Source organism: Argiope bruennichi, chromosome 6, assembly GCF_947563725.1.
Source record: "Argiope bruennichi chromosome 6, qqArgBrue1.1, whole genome shotgun sequence".
Classification (NCBI taxonomy): Eukaryota; Metazoa; Arthropoda; class Arachnida; order Araneae; family Araneidae; genus Argiope; species Argiope bruennichi.
The window spans coordinates 35480274-35503963 of record NC_079156.1 but is presented as its reverse complement, the minus strand read 5'-3'; the positions used below and the strand labels follow the sequence as shown (position 1 = coordinate 35503963).

The 23690-nt window shown below is 28.8% G+C and overlaps 1 protein-coding gene across 3 annotated transcripts in view; it reads left to right on the top strand.

The window, feature by feature from the left end:
• Positions 1-23690, top strand: part of LOC129972797 (formin-1-like) — an 81791-nt gene that overhangs the window by 20409 nt on the left and 37692 nt on the right. For all 3 annotated transcript variants that reach the window (XM_056087069.1, XM_056087067.1, XM_056087068.1), the window contains exon 2: positions 10787-12624. In XM_056087069.1, coding sequence (XP_055943044.1) covers positions 11214-12624 — 1411 coding nt within the window. In that variant the 5' untranslated portion in view covers positions 10787-11213. The remainder of the gene's footprint in view (positions 1-10786; positions 12625-23690) is intronic.

The window sequence follows — 23690 nt, the reverse complement described above, 5'->3', positions numbered from 1 at the left end:
CTTTCATTAAATGAATATAATAAACACAAATTTAGCTCTCAGAGAATAAGATATATTCTATATACATTAAAACTGTGTATGTAAGATGATCAAATGCGCTTCAGATGTTACAATAGAAACGAAACCTACTCAATTCACTCACAGATTTTATTATAAGATAGAAATAATAATAATAAATGGGAAGAAGGGGCATTTGTTTAAAAAAATACGGCATTTGATTTTTAAACTAATTTAAATAATAAATAAATAAATAAAATAATTGTTACCGGGGGATATTGAAGACCGTATTCTTAACATTTCTAATTTCATAAAAAGCTTGGCCTCTATGGCTTGGTAAGGATTTGGTTTCGGGACCGAGAGGCTCCAGGTGCGAAACAGGATTCGACCAAAGAATCAGCATTGAAACTGTAAGTCTGTCAGGATCAAACGTCCTCGTATTGCTGTTATGTGGCAGTTTCGAGATGGAGATGCTAACACGGGTATCGTTCTCGTTATCTGATCACTGTTCAAATTTTGTAAGTCTCTCTCAAAAAGGCCCTAGTATTGCTTTAAAACAAGACATTAATATAATTAAATTGAACTAAGCTTCATAAAAAGCCCAGACATTCCTTAGGGCTTTGTAGAGCTAAAATGTCATTCTAGTTGAAAAAATACTAGGAAATAATTAACAGTTTTACCAATTCAATGAAAATGAATAATATCTGCATATAGAATACTCAGTTGTATGGCTTTTTATAGCTTTTATTAAAAATGAAGGAAATCTAAGGCTTTCTTCTCAATTTATTTAGAAACTCAAAAGGAAAATATTATAAAAAATTTTATTCATATTTTACCTTTTATTCGGTTTTCGGTGGCATTTTTTTTTATCATATTCTTTTATTTTCTCGTCAATCATATTTGATCACGTTTAAAAAGGCATTTTTATGAGTTAAAAAGATTTTTCAGCCAAAACATATGGTTTCCCTTAAAGAATAAATTGTTTTCTTTAGCTATTGTGATTATTTCTCTAAACTGTGCGAATGGGCGATTGTACAGTTCGGATTTTATTAAAAAAAAGTATTGAAAAAAAATAAAGAAAGAAATTAAATTTTTTTCAGAAATGTCATCAAAAAATTGTGGGGTTATTTTTCTATACATCTAATACACTGAGAAAATAAATAAGTAAATATATTATCTGAGAAATAGTTTTAAAAAGTGAAATTCATCGGAAGGTACTGCGAGCTTAAATAGCTTCCAAAGGGAATTCGTCCTTTGTAGTCCAGAAAGAAAGGGAATTCGTCCAATTAGTAGAGGTTCCAGAAAGAAATTAGAGAATATATATGTGTGTGTGTGTGTAATGATGTTTTAAAATCTAATTTAAACTTAATTTATTTCTTAATTTTTAGCTCAGTTTATCCTATATTAACTTCATTCTAAAATATTCTCTTATTTCCTGATCCAATTCCACTTTTTCTAGTTAATTAATTCAACAGAAGCTTTGTAAAATTGCTGAATCGGTTAAAGACCGACGCTTTCCCACACTTCGAGTGAAGGGATAAAATATTGCTGATATAAACAGATTCCACTAAAAGATCCATGTGTTTCTTTTTCTTATGATGGATATGTGTTAGAAATCCTTATTAAAATCTCACAGTATATATTCACAGGGATAAAATTTTCATGAATTTTCCCTCATTTTGCTCTGTGTTGTGTGCGTGCTCGTCACGTCTGCTTGTACATAATTCGTGCCTCCCCGGGATGAAATAAAACGACGTCAAAAAATCGAAAGTCTCTTCACTGTCTTCGAAATTGTCTTTTGCTTTCAAAAATTATATGCACACACACACACACACACACACACACACACACACACACACACACACATATAAAATCTTACAGCAATTATTAAAAAGAATAATTTTATGAATTAATAAAAATACTGTATTAGTTACCTTCGGATGTTTTCATTTTCATCAAAGCAGTATAAAAAATTTTTTACTCTGAAACGCGCCGTTTTTGTTTATTAAAAATATAATATAGACAGTCTAATTCAGCAAGCAAAAGAAACTATTTTAAGAAATTATAAAAATGTAGAACTTCTAGATGGACAGTGTGCTTATAGCTAGCTATACAAATAATCAATAGATTGATGCTCTTAGAATTCTCGAAAACAATTGATATACATCTAAAAAATTAATACAGTCATATGTCAAAATATAAAATGCTTACTTAAGACTATACTTATTTATATTTAAAACTATCTTATGAGGGTTATATGAATATTCACATAAAATTGTCCTTAGACAGTTCTCCTCAACGTCATTGCATTGACCACCCCCATATGCAAATATCTACTCCTTCTTTCTGAACACCTTTCGAAACCTTCCTCGATTTATTCATTTCCTCCTTCTTTCATGTTTTCATGAAATTTTATAGCTCGACTGAGATTCATATTTAAGTTATAACGGTAAACAGCCAGGTAGAAATAATGTTTAAAACAAACTTGCTTATACACGTTTCAACAAAGAAGTCACGTGATCAAATCTAAATGTGTTGATCAATCTTCCAGCTAAATATTGCGTTTTTTAGTAGCCCAATAAAAGAATTATATATATATATATATATATATATATATATATATATATATATATATATATATATATATATATACAGTGGCTCAAAAAATTGAGAGTACACCTTACGTTTACTTGATAAATGCAACTTTCAATATAACTAACACATTAACGGAAAGTGCAAGCTTGTTTTTATTTTTACACATAACAAATGGTTTAATTTAGAATAAAAATAAAGAAAAATCAACGAAAAATTTCTAAATTGAAAATTTTCAGAAGCATTTTAAATAAACATACGCAGAATTTTGCCTCAAAAAATTGAGAATACACCAATGAAATTTTTGCAATATCACGCATAGAAATAAAGTGTCACTATTAAATTGCATGTCTTTTGGCTCTTATAATGGCCTCTAAACGTCATGGTACCGATTTGACCCATTTTTGGTGGTATTTGAAGATATTTTACCCCATTTTTCTTGCACCATTTGTTTTAAATGGGTTTTGTTTTTAATTTTGTGTTTTTGAACCCCTTTTTCGGGTATGGCCCACAAATATTCAATGGCATTGATGTCGGGGTACTGTGGTGGTGTGTGTAACTGCTATTTACAATGAAAAAGACACCATATTTTGACGTTACGTGCATTCTGTTTGGGGTCGTTGTCCTGCTGGAAAATGGAATTTCCATCTAAACCCAAATTTTTAACACTTTCCTTTAGATTGCTGCGAAGTATATCCAAGTAAACCGTATCATTTATAATGCCATCTATAAAAATTAAATTTCCTACCCCGGATGAAGCCATGTAACCTCAAATCATCACGGAGTCACCATCATGTTTAACTGTAGGAGGTAAATTTTTTGGATACAAAGCAGTATTAGGCTTTCTCCATACAGTAAGATGGTTGTCACTGGCAAAAATGTTGAGGTTTCTTTCATTACTAAATATAGATTTCTTCCAAAGGTTATTGGTCTTCAATCGAAGAGTTTTTGCAAACTTCAAATGCTTTTTCTGAATTTTCAAGCTGGTGAACGGTTTCTCTCTAACAATGCGACTTTTATATCCAGCTTGTCTAATGGCATTTAGCACAGTTTCAGCACTTACACTTCTGCCTATGATTTGAAAAATTTCTGCAACAAGTTGGATGAACCATATGGCAATCTAAAGGAAAGTGTTAAAAATTTGGGTTTAGATGGAAATTCCATTTTCCAGCAGGACAACGACCCCAAACAGAATGCACGTAATATGGTGTCTTTTTCATTGTAAATAGCAGTTACACATACCACCACAGTACCCCGACATCAATGCCATTGAATATTTGTGGGCCATATCCGAAAAAGGGGTTCAAAAACACAAAATTAAAAACAAAATCCATTTAAAACAAGTGGTGCAAGAAAAATGGGATAAATTTCTTCGAATACCACCAAAAACGGGCCAAATCGGTACCATGACGTTTAGAGGCCATTATAAGAGCCAAAAGACATGCAATTTAATACTGACATTTTATTTCTATGCGTGATATTGCAAAAATTCCATTGGTGTATTCTCAATTTTTTGAGGCAAAATTCTTCGTATGTTTATTTAAAATGCTTCTGAAAATTTTCAATTTAGAAATTTTTCGTTGATTTTTCTTTATTTTTATTCTAAATTAAACCATTTGTTATGTGTAAAAATAAAAACAAGCTTGCACTTTCCGTTAATGTGTTAGTTATATTGAAAGTTGCATTTATCAAGTAAACGTAAGGTGTACTCTCAATTTTTTGAGCCACTGTATGTATATATATATATATATATATATTATAGCATAATAAACAAAAGTTTATTTAGCATAAAACTGGCACAAATAGTTCGATATTTCTCATGTTTATTATATTTTTATTTTTGTTATTTATTTTATTGTGCTTTTTCATCATTTGCATTATCACTTGCGTTTTACGACCATTTTACATCCATAAAATACACTTCATGACATTAGTAGGAAAAAAAATGTGCATAGGGCAAATGACTGTGGGCTATATTTTCGCTGAAATATTTCTTTAAATAACGGTGAACGGTGTGGCATTGCCATATATTTGACTGCAACACTTAAGTAAATCATTTGCTGAATTTTTGTATGATTTTTATACCGAAACGGATTCAGTGATCATGTCATAAGATATCCTGTTTTGATTGATTGGTTGAATGATAAGTTCTGTGGTTTCCTCTATTTAATGGCATTTTCCTGTGCCCAAAGACTTCAGAATCCTAACAACTGTTCAAATATTTTGATGCCAGATATTCGTTTCAGAAATGGAAGAGTTGACAGTTAGCCATTTTCTTTTTAGTTCTTCACTTTGAAAAATGGAGTCACATTAAACTTTTCGCAATAAACATTTTTTTGTTTTGTTATTGTTGTAAAAATATATTTATGAATTACAAAAAAAATTCTTGTACGGTGAGTAATCGATATTTCCTCCTCCATATTTTCAAGATGGACATCAGAAATTAAATATTTTTTACAAGTGTATTATTACTATTAAATGCATTGTTAACAAGATATCAATCCTTTATTTGTGATGATATATGTATTTACAGGTTGATATATCCGACGTTATTTCGGATTAAAATTCTTTCATGTATAATTTTATTGTAAAAATTAATTTTGATTAAATATTAGAAATGCAAAATCCTTTTATCGTCTAAAATCTTTATCTTCTTCTTTCATTTAAAATTAGAATATCAGTTAAACCAGACGATTTTTAAAATCCAATGCTAGCGAATTGTCTCTATTAGTTATTAAAATAAAATAATTAAATTATTGCATTAATTCTGTAAATTTTGTTCAAAAATGTTGAAGTATAAGAAAGGTTGCTTCCGTTTGATCGATTGATTTTTAAGCGTAGTTAGATTACTTTAAGAAAACAAAAAAATAAGGAAAAAGGCATATTAAAATAAAAGAGAAATTTTAAAAAGTAGTGGTAGAATAGTTCAAAGTATTAAAAAATGTTACTTTCTAATTAACTTAATATTAAATTTATTTTGTATTATGAAATGTTAACAATATTCTTTCTCATATCTTATGTAATATATGTGCAGAATTTGGTTGAATTCGTAGGAAAATGTGAAGCATTACATATATATGTACATACCCACAATTACTTTTATTTATATTGTGATATATGTATATACCCACAATGACTTTTATTTTGGCATTTGCAATTCATAATCACAAAAACACCTCGAAGGCATAGATTTAACCCTTTGGGTACATTTGACTTATCAGAACGTCCTGTATTTGAATTTATGTTTCAATTTCTTTTGTAATGCTAATTAGCTTAAATTATTTCAATATCACTCAGCAGCACATATTCTGAATAATGTGAAACAAAAGATTTTTTGCATGAAATAATATACTGCCTTTACATGTTCAAAAAACTAAATGCTCTTCAAATACATAAAAACCCTTTCAAATAAATTTGTAGTCACAGAGTTAAACTACATTTTTTTTGTGAGTGATAAAAGATTCTTCAATTTTCTTAGTTCTGAAATCTTTATTCTTTCTACAGAATTGCTATCAGTTTTTTTTTTTTTTTTTAAATCTTTTATGAAGACTAAATTACTACATCTCTTCTGCAATGAACGGGGAAATTCTTTAATTCTTTAAAAGGAAATCCCCCCCTCCTCGTAAAAAGTCCCCACAAGAAGTAATGGATTCGGAATTTTTATAGTGAACTTATTTTTACTAGCCGCCTTTGGCGACCAGCCGGTTCGCCAATCTTAATGTTCGTTTAAATTTTAATAATTAAATAGGTTGAACCGGAGTTTAACCCCCTTCTTCGCCAAGTTGCGATAACGCACCAAAGCTGGCAATTTTTATTATGCACTATAATTGAACATCTGCTTCTTTGCTTTTGAACATTTCGCAAGGCCGTTGTTTGCGATTTTTAAAAATTTCGCCAAGCAGGGGATAAAACTCCGGTCTACCATTAAACATTTTACGCAATTCCAACTTTAATAGATTCTTCAGCAAAATATTTTAAAACTTCAAATTTTGATAGTCATATAATTCACTCATAATATTATAAAGGCCTTCAGTTATAGCGTGATATATATCTCTCTAATTTTCTGTTACCCCTCGTAGAAATTATGCTTTAAATTAAAGTGCAAATGATTAATCTGCAATTAATATAATAATATTTTTTACAGAAACAAAGCATTTTTTTTAATAATATGATTACTGATAATAGAGTCACTGAGCGTTTAAACTTTATGGTCACTAAAGAATATCTTTCTTAATTTATGTAATATCTCAAGAATTTGCCAACAAAAATTTCTCAGATTCATCATGAACAGATCGATTCATTAACAATGTTTAATTTTAAATGCATCAAACACTAAGAAAATAAAATGAATCGTTTAAAATAATCCGTCGAAAACAGGTTTAAAAAAAACTACTTAAAAAACGATGTACTTAAAACTATAAGCATATACAAAAAATATATAACTAACATAAATACATTTTACTTACAAAAGCATGCAACTAACCTAAAAATAATTTAAATCGTCCGTTGGTTGTCATGCCAACAATCAGAACACAGTGCGCATGCGTGAATTTTCTTCGCCAGTTACGTTAACGCAAATGCGTAAATTTTTCTACGCCAGTTGGGGTAACGCTATGCAGATTAGACATTTTTAATTTCCTTTATTCTGTGTTATTTTAATTCAAAAGTACTTCAGAATGAATCTGAAACATGGATTAATTAACAATGTTTAATTTTAAATGCATAAAAAATTCAGAAAATAAATAGAATCGTTTGAAATAATCCGTCGAAAAATGTTAACCCTAGCCTAATTACTGTTGGGAGAAAAAAACAACTGATGCCTTACTTATTTGGCGATGGGGAAAATGGAAGATTTTTTTGGCGGAAAAGTTAGTTTTTAATTAATAATTAAAATTCTAATTAAAATTTCAAAAAAGGGACCCCAGGTGCACATTCCCGACCTCTAAGGTATACATGTACCAAATTTGATAGCTGTATGTCAAATGACCTGGCCTGTAGAGCGCCAACACACACACACACACACACATTGAGCTTTATTATAAGTATAGATGATTAACGAACCATGGTGAATCTTTTTAAGACTATGTCAAAATATTAAAAGACTGCTTTGTTTTTAAAAGAATGATAACGACAAAAATTTTTATTGCTAATTAATTTTTATGAATTCTGTATTCTTAGATTTTTTAAAACATTTTAATGATTTTCATATATTGTTTTGTTCTTAACAATATGAGAAAAAAAATTAGTCTCAAGATCTTCTGCATAAATTGTTCGCTTTTTATTCTATATATTTGTTCTATCATTATTTGAATTTATTACAACGAAAGTGATTTGTAAGGTATTCCTTTTTGGAATACTATAAATTTACTTGTTTTGATAGAATAAAACATTATAGAATTGTTTATAAAGGATCCTACTGCAGTTTTATTTAAACTATTATTTTTTATCGCACAATGTATCAGTAAGGCAAATTCGAAAGTTAAATCATTTCTGACATTCGTTTATAAATGCAATTCCTTATTTCAAATCTCAAAAGTTGCGGTTCTTTTTACAATAATTGTTTTGAAAATATGTAAAATATTTTCTCCATTGCTTTGAGAAATCTAGAGCCTTAATATATTTTGTAGCATTTTAAACATATATTGATTAAATATATTAATATAATATGTATATGTTAGTATAATGTAGTATATTAATGTACTAATATGTTGTATGGTAGTATAGTAAATCTTTTAATTCAGGTAATCGCATCTTTTATTTATTACAGAGAAATAACTAGTTTTAAAGGATTTATGTATAATCTTTTTTAAACATGGAATATGTTTTTTAGTTAGAGATGCAGACTTTCAACATTTCAATTACTTGACTGTTTTTAATATTTTTGTCATGACAGTTTACTTAAAATTACCGTGATGCAAATAAGCAATTGGTAAAAGCAAACTTTACTGTAAAGAGTTTTATAATTTGTCAAATTCACCATGCTAGTTTTCCTAAAAAAATTAGTATAAAGAATAAATCGATATTTTTTTAAAAATAAAAAAATTCTATTCTTTATTTTTATTATAAAATTAACTGATCTTTAAAATGTAATAACTAAAATTATGTCGACTTTAAAATTGGTGAAACCGAACTTTATTTTAAAGAATTTAATATAATAAAAAATTCATGATTTACGTTCTTGTGAAAAATATATTCAGTGCCTTTTTCTTGATAGCATCTTGAGGCTTTTATTTTTCATTTAATCTTTGTTTTTAATAAATGGTTTTAAAAAAATTCATTGGTTTATCAACTTTCGTATATTTTTGATGTAAAATAAAAACAGCTGTAAGATTAATTGATTTCTTTTAGGGATTTCTGTGAGGGTTTTTTTGAGGTAGACTAGTAATTCTTTTTGTGGAAATATGTAAGCAGAGAACACTTCAAATTGTTTTTCTAATGAATATTTTTTGAGGTTTTTATTTGGTTGTTTTCTATTTTTTCCCTTTAATATCTAAGCACCGTTCCAATAAAGAAATGTATTATGTAAATGTCTTGAAGTAATACACAGTATTAAATAATGTTTATAATTTAAAGTAATAATTTTTGAAAAGTATTCATTCTTTCGTTCAGTTTTATGTAGAGTGGATTGCCCCTGTTTTGAACTAACTTAAAAAAATATTGATAATAGGCCTGATGTATGATTGATATGATTTTTACTGTATTATGACAGTTATTATATGACTTATATGTTATTGAAAAAAAATTCAATAACACGTATATGATATCTCATTTCACAGCTGCTAAAGTCATTATTACACAGCTGCTGAAGGTAAGATGTTCCAGCTATAAGGATTTCTTTTTTCCGTTTTTTTTTTATGATATGTATCTTGAAATTTTTTTTTTTTTCTCTGGAGATATATTGTATCTTGAAATTTTTTTTTTCTCTGGAGATATATTGGCAATAAATTCTCTAGTGTTATGGAATATTACCTTTATTGGCTGATACTTTATTGATCTGGTACTTGAAAAACAAAATGCTTAAGTGTACTGTCAATATTTTCAATAACTTGAATGAGAATATGTTGAAATAACAATGCAATTAATAATAAATTGAAATTTAAATATTTTTTTGTAATTTTCTGTATGATTTTTAATTCAATTAATTTTATAATATTTAATTTTTTATATTTTTTAATCATATTTTTAATATAATCGAATAAAAAAATTAAGTAAAATATGTATTTAATTTTCTTGAAATAACTTTTATAAATAATGATGTTAATCTTTTAGATACATATTTCGGTTACGATATCTTTTGGGGAAAAAAAAGTTTAAAACTTAACATAAAAGTAAATTTAAAATTTATATGTATTTTTAGGTTTTTATAAAAATCATTTGTGATGTGTGTGTGTGTGTTATTAAAGATTAACTTTTCTATGATTAATTCAAAAGTTATTATAAGTAGTAACTATATAGGAGTTTCTTTTGCTAAATGCGATAAAAATTACTGGCGTTGAATATGATACTAAGAAAATTTTTTTAATAATTAAAAAAAAGACTCAAAGAATAAACCTTTAGATATAAAATATTAAATATATTTATTATTTATAATAAGAAAATTCATAATTTTTCGCCAATATTTTTATTTAAAAGATTGTGTTTTATATAAGTTTTACTTTTTTTGAGATATATTAACCCTATATTGTGCAGTTACACATTTTTGAGTCATATTTTTGTTTTGTTAGAAATTAATCTTGAATAATTTACGAATTATTTTCTAAACTAATGTACTGTTTGCTTTTTTTTTTACTTGCAGAACGGGTTTTAATTTAATATCTTTATTATAATTAAAAATTAGGTGTAATGATTTAATTTTTCCTCATGCATTTTTTTAATTCATAGTTGTATTAAACATCTACTATTGGACTATAAATAAAATTGGGTAGTTAAGATTAAATTATATACAGTACTTGTGATATTATATTGGTAAATAGCTTTATATATATTTTTTTTAAAAAATGTGTCTCTAATTCAGACAAATTTATACATGTAGAAATCCAGAGAAAGCTTATTTTTAACGTTTTTAACACTCTTAAATTTTTATTCACTTACTTTTATAAATTTTCATTTATATATTTTTGTATTGTTCTCTTTATTGTCAGTAGTCGATATTTCCCAAATACTAATGTTTTTTCCCCCGTTTTTCTTTTATTTTCAGGCTTTTTATTTAAAAACAAAATACAAGATTCACAATGATTAACTTAAATCATCATATTATAATCAAGTTTTTATCGGACACAACACTCAACTGTACTCAAAGAACTTCATTGCTAATAAGATTTTAAATTCCATTTTAATACATTTCATCCTATCAATCAAATTTTATTCTGAATTTAAATCATGCGAAATTGCACTTTTTAAATAATTATTTACACAAGATCATAATTGGCACTTTCTAAAGAAAATATTGTCTACGATTTCATCATTCATTTGTCAACTTTACTTTTCAAAATAATTCCTAAATTTGAAATAATTAATTAAAAGAAGGAAGGAGAGAAACTCAGAAAAAGGGACTTTTTCCATCTTTCGGACGCAACACCGGCGACATGGATGAGCAATGACCCGTGCTTCTGTTACCTGGCCCGATGAATACGAGCGACCAGAGTCTTCGTTCCACAATCGGACCCGACGGAACGTCGCAAAGATTCAACGGATGGCTGTTCTGGCGTTTCGAACTGCCCCCTGTCCAAGACGACGAATTCTCGACAATCCTCCAAAACATGAATGCCACTCCCGGCACACCCCGTTCCCTTGGCAACGGAGAACGACAGCACCACGCGACTGATGCGAGGTTTTCTCCCCACTCCGATAGTGGACTCCGCCAGGCATGCTTCTCAAAAATCGATGCGGCAGGAAATCAGTACGGGTGTCGCAGCAGAAGCGATCGCCCACTTTCGTTCTATGGAGAACTCCGCCTGCATCCTCAGTATGAGGGCTGGAAGTCAGACGAGGATTTACCATCGCCCGAAGAAGAGCACGTGAGCATGGGCAATCTCAGTAGCCAGCAAGGCGACAAGAAGGGGAAGGCGGGTTCCACCGATGGCGCCAAAACAGGTGCTAAATTCCGGTTCGGAAAAGGAGGAGAACCCAAACAAAAAGGCAAAAAGCCACTGCATTCTGAACCGGATCCTAATGGAGCTGCCGCCAGACCAAGGTCCGATGTCATCGTTGAATCCACGCCGAGTCCTGGCAGTTCCATGTCCAGCTCTGTATATGTGGACACTCACAGCCACTTGCCAACTCCCAATGAGGGTGGAGGAGAGGATGACTCAATACTGGATGGGGATTCCCAAGTGTTGGACGATGGTACTGCGACTCTGCAAGACGCATCGCCTGGCAGTCTCAGTGACATAACTGTTTTCTGCGATGATGCTAAACAAGACGTCATGTCCACTGTCATGAAACGTCCGACACAGTCCCTACCTTGCACGCCTGCTGCGGATACCCATTCTGAATCCGGCTTTTCCACAATGGGTTTCCCGACTATCTACGAATCCAGGTATAGGGAAGCTGAATCCTCTTCCTACAGCAGTGGCGGTCGCGATCTGAGCACCAGTTCCTCTAGTAGCAGCATGGATATTCATGATCTTAATGGACACTATAGGCAGCAGAGGGGATCAGTAGACTCCTCCACCTTACCATTTACACTGACCCAACATCGTAAGGTGGTTCTGCCCCCACACAAGTTTGTTGGACCGTCAATCTCTGCTTCACTTCCAAATGGAAAATCAGCTATGTCTGGTTCGGAGGAATGTCTGAGGCCAGCAAATCTGTACGGGAATGGTAGTGAACAACAACAACAGCAGCAGCAACAACAACATCAGGCATCCCCTGCTCGAAGACATTCTTCATATGGGGACGTGCCCCCGCTGGATGGGAACGTACTTCGGAAAGTAGCTTCGCTAACTCTCGATAAGGCTACAATCGATTCTAAGGTTAACCGACCGAAATTCGTACCGGAGAAGCTGGACTTCAGCCTGTACGAGAAATTCGAAGGTAAGTTCATTATCTACATTTCTTATCAAATGTTGATTGATTTTGAATGTACATAAACAATGCATGAGGAAAACATCTTGGAATTCATTTGTTCTAGAAATAATTTGTTATCTTACATAAATAAAATAAAAAAAAAACTCTCATTTCTAATTCGTTAATATCACCTGCTCACTTTTTTGGGTTTTATAATCAAAATCTTTATAATTAATTTTTTTCTATTGTTCAGAATGGCCCCATTATTTGTTGGACAAATAAATCTACAATGCATACATTTTTTTTTTATATCTCACAAAAACACGATGCGCTGGAGGGTTAATTTAATAGCTCCATGATTTTAATAGATTTATATGATGTTAAATTTTTAAGTGAATTTTATTCTCTGAATTTTTTATTTGTATTAAATACGTTTAGTTTAGAAATTATATATATGTATTTAGATAATGTATTTTTATTTGTAAATTAATAAATAATACACATATATTGCTGCATCTATAAAGCAGTCTATTTAAATGAACTTGTAAGAGAGCGTAAGTGCAAGTTTTGTTTTGCGGTCGAAGGTCTTGTTCTTCAATTCTGTCCCATGTATTGACATCTTTAATTTTTAAAAGTTCAAACTTTGTTATATCGTTTTGATATAGAAATCAGAAAAGTGTATACTTTCTTCATTATTTCATCGGTGCTTAAAACTTAGTTAAATATCAGTGCTTAAAAATTTCTTTTTAATTTTATATATAAAAACATGGGATTTAATTGAAAATTAAATCATTATAACGAGCTTTTGTGTTATACTGTATACTAAAACTTAACTTCTGCACAATAATATCATGAAAATGCATTAATTATTATTTTAAGCATTTGTACATTTGATTCTTCATTTTGATAAAATTTTACTTCCAATATTTTCAAAGCTTTTACTGAACACAGTTATTATGCACACATAAAAAAAGTAAAATTTTTTGCTTTTCGAATTCACTTTCATTAACTATACATTTTATTTGTTACGCAAATTTGAATTAATTCCGAACTATTGTACAATAGACTATATATAATTTTGAAAAAAAAAAAGCTATTAATTAATAATTTGTTTAAAAATAAATAATACAATAATTTTTAATAAATTTTTCATGTGTAATTAATAATTTTTCTGTAATGTTTTTCATAAATTGCTATATCTCAAAATGTGCATTTTTGAGATAGTAGTGCTTGAAATGTGTTTTGCATATTTCTCGTTGTTAATTACTTTTATTTTTTATTGTTTTTTTACCAAATATTTTATTTCCTGTTATCCTTAATAAACTTTATCTTCATTGACTCTAAGTTTCACGTTTATTTTGTTTACTTGCATTAAAGTTGATGGTAAAAGTTTTCTTTATTTCAAAAAGAATTTTTCGCCGCATAAATCTGTAGGTAAATTGTTCTATTCTTCGCCGAAATAAAATTCTACTTTTGTAAAAAAAAGGACTCGTCTTTTAGTGCAAGTCGACTAAGTAATATTTACATAATTGTGCCCGAACTAAGGCAATAAAATTGTTGAAAATATATTAATGCTTTTATTTATTTATTTTTAGAATGGCAACGTTACTTAAAAATATTTTTATTTCTCTCATTTTGCTGATGACAACTTGAAGTTCAGCTCCAAGATGGATTAAATTAGGTTAAATGTATTTCCGTTGGGAAATTGTTTTTCTTTTTTGATTTAGAAAGAGAAACGAAATGGTGATTTTTCCTTAGGCAACTTTAATAAAATTCTCTTTGATATTATCTGATAATGCATCTTATTAATTGTTGCATGAATTTTGTTTAATTCTGTCATTTTATTTGGGATTCACTCATAGTAGTAGAAAATTATGTTTTTTTAAAAGAAGACCCATCTTTTAGTGCAAGTCGATTAAATAGAATTTACATAATTATATTCAAACAAAGGCAATAAAATTAATATTATTTAATAATGCATCTTATTAATTGTTGTTCAATTTTGTTTAATTCTGTCACTTTATTTGAGATGCATTCATAGTAGTAGAAAATTATGTTTTTTTAAAAGAAGACCCATCTTTTAGTGCAAGCCGATTAAATAGAATTTACATAATTGTATTCAAACAAAGGCAATAAAATCTCTAATATTATTTAATAATGCATCTTATTAATTGTTGTTGAATTTTGTTTAATTCTGTCTCATTATTTGGGATGCACTGATAATAATAAGAAGAGAAAATATCTTTCTGCTTCTTTCTAAAACAGTATTCTATATTTTCACATCAGTGAGCAAGATCGCGTGTGAAATGAGACTAATGTACTTCTCCTGTCTACTCCACTAATGATTTTCACTGATTCTTCATGGTCGAACAAAAACAGTCATTACCCCTTGTTTTCTTTCATTCTATTCTTTTCGGGAAGTTAAATGAAAAACTTTCTTACTTTCAGTCTTATTTTCGTCTTTTTCCATACAATATCCTTTCTTTATTTTATCCATATTAGTAAAAACATTCATTTGTCTAAAAACAAGCATCGCAACCATTATTTTGAACTCGCCTCTGTATTGTATGGAAATTAAATTGCATATTTGTTAAGAAATAATAGATATTATTTGAGGAATTGATGGGCATTAGAATTTGAACAATGCCAATATAGTAGCGTCGGTTGAAGAATCGAGTATAGATTTTGGATCTCTTTTCAATCACTTAATGAGTCCGAAATTTCTTACAGATGTATGATTTTAACGTTAAAATTACAAATCGAATATCAAAATTCTCCCGCGATTCCCGCTTTGAAATGATAAGTAAGCAGATCTATTGATTTATCTGACACCACAAAAAAAGAAAAGAGAGAGAGAGAAATTTTAACGTATTAACTGCCTTTTGTTAAAATTTTTTAGCCGAATATGATATATATATGCAGAAAAAATTATGATCAATAAAATCATTTCGACAAAAAACAAGACTGAGAAAATTACAGATCTTTGTTATAACCTCTAAATTACATATTTATGTGCGATATTTCATTATAATGTAAAAATCAATCCAAAAATGCTTTCATTGTAATCCAAATCCAACACTTCAAGTCCTGTTCTGTTCAACTTACTGACGAATTTCAAATTTGGTCGCTTTTTGTAGTGAAACTAAAGCACATAATATACACTTTTTGCTAAATACAATATTGACTAATATATATATTGGTGCATGCAAAATTCCAAAATCCCCAAATGGAAATCACGGCAGCTAATGGGTTAACATGGAGATTTTATCAAAATCTTAAAATCTAATTTTTTTTATTGACTTCACTATTTTCTCTTCGAATACATCTTATACGAAAAAGTAAAATATATTTTTATAATTATCAACGACAACATAATCTTGATTGCTTGATATACCCATTTGACCTGATAATAGTGCCAGTTTCGGGACTAGAGGGTTTCAGGTTCGAAACATGATTCCATCAAAGATTTGTCGTTATGCAAACTGAGTGCATATCAAATCGGTTAGCGACAAACCCCTTCCTTCTTATGTGTTGTCGTTGTTTGGAGATGAGGATAGTTCAGGTATCGCCCTCATCATCTGACTGCGATTTAAAGCGACAAGGTTTGTCCCAATATACCTCACGTGTTGGTTCAGAATGAGACATTAATCTTATGGAGAAAATGAAAAAAATAAAAGTACCCATTTGCAAACCTTAATTAACTTATACTGATAACATTTAATGCAAAAAAATTGACTTCTAATACTTTATTTGATATCTGTAAGACCACCTTTTGCAGTATCATTCATTTTATAGCACACATAGAAAGCATGTGAATGTAAATAAGCATTTGATCTGAATTTGTAAAATTTTAAAAACTGCGTAACCACTTGAGATTTAATAATAAGTCAAGCACGTGCAGCAAATGATCGAATTTTTAAATTAGTCATGGCTAGGGTTTATACAAAAACCGACTTTTTGAAAAACCGGTTTTCGAATTCCATATTTTCAAAAAAACCAGTTTTAGCCGGTTTTCGAATTTTTGTCAAAACAGTAGAATAGGGAAAAATATTTTCTCTAAGCTATATAAAATAACAAAAAACGAAATCAATATCAAATTCAATGAAATTAAAGATTACATATACATATTATTTACACAAAATAACGAAAACTTAAACAAAAATTTCGAATAATATTTGTATTGTTTTCACTAATTTTAATTTCTCCTAAGAAAATAGAATTTTAAAAAACATAAAATATCGGCTGACGATGGCTAAATTTTAAAGCTAAGTCTAATTTTGGACACAATATTGCCTGAAATTGAAAATACTCGTTCATTAACTACTGGTTTTATAGTTTTAATGGCATCAAATAACAAATTTAAGATTTTTGTTCTTTTATCTTTGCCTCAAATAATGAAAATTCAGCTTTTAGTGTCTTTGGATTTGCAAGTTTTTTTTCAGGGTCTTCAAGAAACTTATGAATTGATTTTTCCATGGCTTCTTTTAAAAAAGCATTACTCTGACGAATAGTTTCTAAGATTTGCTCTTCATCAGAATCGGTTTCCACATAAGAATTTGGAAATAATCTAGACAATATATTTCCAGATAATTTAATAATTTCGGTTTTTGAAACTAAAGAAAGTACACTAGATTTCTCCGATGAACTAGAAGTGTGCGAGTACAGCAAAAGAGTCGCTAATTCTACTTTCTTGAATTCGTTCTTCTAAAGCATATAATAATTTGAAACTTATTTCCGTGTTCAGTTTTTTTAGTTCATTTAACAGAAATTCAAATATACCTACACTTGATAATAAATTCGCATCTCATCGCTTAAGCCCCCAGCTGCTAGACAAATCAGTTCCAACCAATACTTTTTTTTTTTCCTTGAAAAATTGGTATATCCAGGCGTTCCGGAAAACCGGTTTTCTTATTTTAAAAACCGGTTTTCGAATGTGACAAATTTACTTAAAAAACCGGGTTTGAAAAACCTCAAACCCTAGTCATGGCTGTTTATTAAATTAAGTCACTTAAAACTTAACCAGATCGAAACATTAGCATGTTCTTGAAATTTAACGCGTCATGCAATTATTTCAAGGGGTTTTCAATTATTTTATCTAATATATGTTTCGTGAAAGTGCACGTGCTTAAAAAGCAAAAACTGAAAATCCATATATCACAATACTAACTGTATGTTTTTTCTGAAATTGGAATAATTATATTGGAACTATATAGGATATGTCGATAATGCATGCTTGAAATAATTATTGTAGCAAAAATAAAGCCACAGATTAAAATCTCATAACTCAAATAAATTAATACGAATGGAGAAATTTTTATTTCGAAATGGTTGAGATGATAATTGCTTTTATAAGCAAACACTATTGATGCATTGGGAGGTTTCATTACAAATATCACTTGATACATGAACGCATTTTCTTCCAATAACCGTGCTTGTTTGTAATTTATTTTCAGTTGTAAACATTGTATTTCATATGTCTGTCAGGTGTCAAGAAAGGGGAGATTCATTAGGAGAGCTATTTGATTCATATGTGAAAAGAGAGAATAATTTTCTCCTTTTCACCAAGATAGATCTTCAATTAATTCATTCTTCAAATTATTGAATGCGCCATTTCTGACCGTAATTCAGATATATAATTTCAATTGTTACTCATAAACATATTTTGTTAAATTGTTTTTGTAATAGTTTTTAAAAGTGTGTTTATATTTTGCTTTATATCTTTAAAACCAAAGTATTTTCTTTAATATATATAAAAAAAATTTCCTAGTTTCAGTGTTTTTCAAAATTTAATGAATGACAAATAAAATACGATTACGCAAAATTCGCTATATTTGGCTATGAAAAATTGTTGTTGGAAGAATTAGTTTAGCTGTAAGCTTTTAAATTCTTCCATTATGGCAAAAAAAAAAAAAAAAAAAAAAAAGAATAAAATTCAGATTTCTTTTCATAGAGAATTTTTTTCTAATTATGTGAATTTTTTCTATTTAAATTCTATTGAAAATTAAAGATTTTTATTGAATTAATCCTTATTTTGTATTGAATAAATTGAAAATTAAACATATCCGGAAGAAATAACAAAAAATTATTGCAATATTCATTCTCACTTTGGGATTATGTTTCAATGTATCCCATTCAAATTTAAAATTATTGTTATTGAATTATTTCCCAAATTAATCATAAGAATATTTACAAACAAAACAATAATAAAAAAAAAGGATACTCATGAAAGTTGTTCAACATCTTTATTAGCGAAGCAACATAATAGGGTAGAGTGGTGGTCAAAAATAAAACAATCTCACTTTGGAATTATTTTTCAATGTATCTTATTCAATTATTTTTGTGAAATTATTTCCCATTTTTGCTGACAAGAATATTTACAGTCGAAACAATAAAAAAGTATACTCAAGTAAATCATTTAGCTTCTTTATTAAAAAGCAACAGGAAAAAAATATACCAGTGCATAAAAATAAAATAATATTTAAACTGCTTAATTTCCCTTCATAAATTCTTTCCTTTATATCCTATTCAAAATATTAATTATTTTTATAAAATTATTTTCTATTTTTCCATGAATTACGAATAATTGAATAAATACACAAAGAAAGAGCAATAAATCCAACCCATATTCTTAATTAATTCTGAAATACCAAAACAAAGTAAGGGGGGAATGAGGAGGGGGGGAGCTTTGTTCGTTTCCGTCAGCAATAATCACACAAATGGAGCAAAATCCCTTGTCGAATTAACTTTCGAGGGAAGGAGAGAAAGCCCATTTGCATTCGCGTGCGTCGACGAAGGCGACTCGGAAATAATTCATCTTCTTTTCATTCAGCCTTGCTGTGGACTTGCACTGCCATATTTAATTCATCAACATGTAACGGCTTCATTCGGGAAAATGCTTTCGCTTATACGGGGATATGAAGGTTAAGCCTTACCTGCGATTTATTTTACCTTCCCTCGGCATTGTTACGGTCGACTAAATATTGCCTTACTTTTGTTTCATTTACCAGTTAACTGTGTTTGATGTTTATATTCGTCGAGTTAAAAAAAAATGCGCTATTTACTATAAAATCTTTCAATTTTCTACAAAAATGTTGTGTATTTTTTGAAGATAAACTGGATTTTTTTTAACTAATGGTTAACCCGATATTTACAAGGAAAATTGAATTATGTGGTACTTTTTTTTCCTTCACGATGAATTTTATTTTTTATAGCAATTTTGAAATTCTTATTAACAATTTTTAGAATAGTAATTTAATAACATTTTTCTATAAGAACATTATCTTCCTTCTTTTTCTTTAATGCCGTTGTAAAAATTAATAATAGAAGCAATAAATCTACTTTAAAGATGTATGTTCATCGTCACTTGACTTTAATTAATTTACGTAAAAAGTTCTTTATAAAAAAGCAATTCTATTCCTTCTTTGAAAAGATATCTTAGATTGCCCCCCCCTTTTTTTTTTTCCAAATATGTAGTTCACCTTTTAAAAATGAAATAAAGTCTTTGTAATATTTAATTGCATATATATATATATATATATATATATATATATATATATATATATATATATATAATGTAGACAAATAATTATTTAGCAGTTTTCAAAGAGAGAAAAGACATTTTGAATTTTTAAACTTCGCTTGTATTTCATCCCGAGAGGCATAATCTATGTACAAGCAAGAAGCGAAAAGGTCTACATCATAATACAAGAGTGAAAAGAGAAAAGAGCTAACGAAATATTTATTCTAATGATTATATACTGTGAGATTCTGATAGGGATTTCTTTACACGTGTCGATTTAAGTAAGGGAATTATAGGGATCTTTTAAGAGAATTTGGATAGATCGACGAATTTTTATCCCTTCACTTGGAGTTTGGGAACTTGTCGATTTCAGCACTTTTACAGAGCTTCTGTTGAATGAATTAAATAAAAAAAGGTGGAATTGAATCAGGAAATAAGAGAACATTTTAGAATGGAGTTAATATGGACTAAATTAATATAAGAATAAATAAATTAATTAGGATTTAATTTAGGTTTAAAAATATCATTACGTAAATCACACACACAATATAGGCCGAAAAGAAGAAACTTTTGGAATTTTAACGTCCATTTATTTCAATCCATGAGGCATAATTTTTGTACAAGGAAAGAAGCGATGATAAACTGGCGTCTGTTTACATCGCGATCTAAGATTAAAGTAGCAGAAATTTTTCTCTTCACTGATTTTACATTGAGATTCTATTAGGGTTTTTTTTGCCATGTGTCGATTTAGACAAGGGAGTCTTAGGTATCTTTGAAATGTATGTGCAAGTGCTAGGAATTTTTATCCTTTCACTCAGTGTGTGAGGAAATGAGTAGTCATCAGTTTTCTAGAACGCGTGTTAAAAATAATTAAATAAAAAGTAGTTGTTGGAATGAAAAATAAAGTTAATTTGGACTAAATTAAAATAAAAAGTAGAAATGAATTAAGATTTAAAAATATCATTACATACACACACATATCAAGAAGTCTCCTCTTTTTCCTGACTTATGAATAATTTATCCGAAGAATATGGTCATCTTATTTTAGTAAATGATGGGAAATTTGTAATTGCAATTTCTTTTAGTAGAATAATTAACTTCTAATCTGCACTTCTTAATATATTCGTTCGTTTTTAAATATTGATGAGATGAGAAGTTATCTGGGGTTAGTATGATTTTTGTCTCTTTTCTCACCACCACCTATATTTAGAACTTCCGAAATTGAATCTTGAGAGTCAACCCATTTCGTTTTCATTGCGCAAATTAATTTTTCTCAAAAATTTTGCTTTGAAAAAGTTATTACCATAGCTAAAATAGCTTGCTAGATTGAAATACTGGTTCAGTTTATCAAATATATGATGCTTGCCATTTAATCTTTCAATTAAGTTTGCATAAAGGAATTCATCTCATTTTATATATAGATAATCAATTGGCTGTAAGCTAAACACAAAATTTGGAATTTTTATTTTTGACTCATTTAAATTTGTGATTTTTATTCGTTTTTGTTATAAAAAAAACTTTCTATACAAATAAGTTTAGCTTTGCTAACATCCTATTTCGAAATTACCCAAGGGCTGTTTTGGCACGACTTGGTGACCTGACAACTATTAAGAATTATGTGCAATTTCCTGTTGTATAAATATTTTTCTTGGAATAAATTCAAAAGATTAAATGTGATGGATTGTAAAATTAAAAAGTAACACTTTAAAGCTAAACTTTCTTTTGAAAACTGAACTTTTTTGTCATGAATAAGAATACACGACAAAATTTTCTGTTCAGTGAGGGTTTATTTTTGTAATTTTGAATAATATACTATCATTGCCAATAAACATCTTTTTTGGGGCACAATAGATTTGAATAGGTGAATTATTAAAAAAAATTTCATTAGAACACGACTCTTGAATTTTGAATGTATATTTTTTTCGATTATAAAAGGAAGTGTTAATTAGATGCAAACAGTTAATATTTTTTGGTATTCAATGACCCTCAAAGTCTGAATTTTAAAATGTGATATGACATTTTTTATATAATATTTTGTATTATCTGAAGTGATTTTTTTTTCGTGTCATTTGTAATAATCATAGAAAAAAATGGCATCACCATTGAATAGAAGAAACAACTTTTGTTCTAATGAAATTTGCTTTGAACGTCTGATAAAACTTCCTGAGTTTTGAGAAATTTTTAAAAAATATACTATCATTGCCAATAAACATCTTTTTTGAGGCACAATAGATTCGAATCGGAGGATTTATTTTTAAATTTTAAGAATTGAAAATAAAATTCCTACGTTAAACATTCTAATTTCATTATCTTTTCAAAAATTTTCGAGTTGGCAACATTTTTACTTAATTTAGAACAAGTACAATCGAAATTTCTTTTTTCATTAATTTTTAATTTGCTGTTAGAAGATAACTAACAGCAAATATATTTGCTGTTAGTTATTTGCTCAAATATTTTTTTTTCTCTTCTGTAAACTTACCTTCATTTTCAGTTATTTCTTTTGCTTTCTATCATCTGCAGTTCAATATGCGACCTTATTGTGCCGTAGAAAAATAATTGGGAAAAATCAATGCTATTTTATATTATTATGGTCTTTTTAATTTCTCTATCACTCGTCACGTGACGACCACCGTTGTGCGGGTATTGCTAATTGATGATAGGATAGTAAAGAAGTTGGCTTGATGCGGGCTGGAATTAGATACATTCGAATAGGTATGCTGTTAGCAAGAATTTAAATCGGAGAAATATCAACATCTTTCACTAAAAGCATTTAAAAAAACCTTCATTAAAATGAAACTTCATACTGAACAAACAAGTAAAGGCCCTGGTTAAGAATACACTTAATATAAAAGTGAAAGTAGACAAAAAATGGAAACAATAATTCGGTAAAAATTAGTATATCATAAGCTTTGCAGTGCGATGAAGATTTAAAAAAATCATTTTATAATATATAGATTTTATGTAAATTATTGTTTTGGTGCTTAGGAATTATATTTCGGTTTATAATATTAATGAGGTATCAAAATTCTACACAACTTTTGAGAAATTTTCCAAAATTAAAATATTAAATAGTTTTTTATGGCTTTCAATTTAAAATTTCTAAATTTATGACAAAAGTTATAAATACCATTTTAAGATAAAATGAAAAAAAAATGAATACAATGCATTCATAGAGAATTTAAAAATTAGAATTAATGTCATTGCTTTTATAACCCTTTAAGATGTTCTGTGAGGTGAAAACTTTTAGAAACATCTATTATTGATTTATGGAGTTACCATAAACGAATAACCGGATTTTAAAAAACTTATGTCTTCAAAACTATTACGCATAATATAAATAATGAATACATGAAAATAAAGAAAAATATCTTAAAATTGTTTTTAAATCGTTCAACAAGTGACAATTATCGAGATATTTTGGGAATATGGTTATTTCAATAGCTACATTAGGACAAAAGGAATTTTATCTTTCAATCAGATGGGACCTCATACTGTGTGGAGGTTTGGATGTTTGTAGCCTTCTTGAAACGGAGAGCTTCCACAACATTGCTTTGGACGTGCAAGTAACATAGAT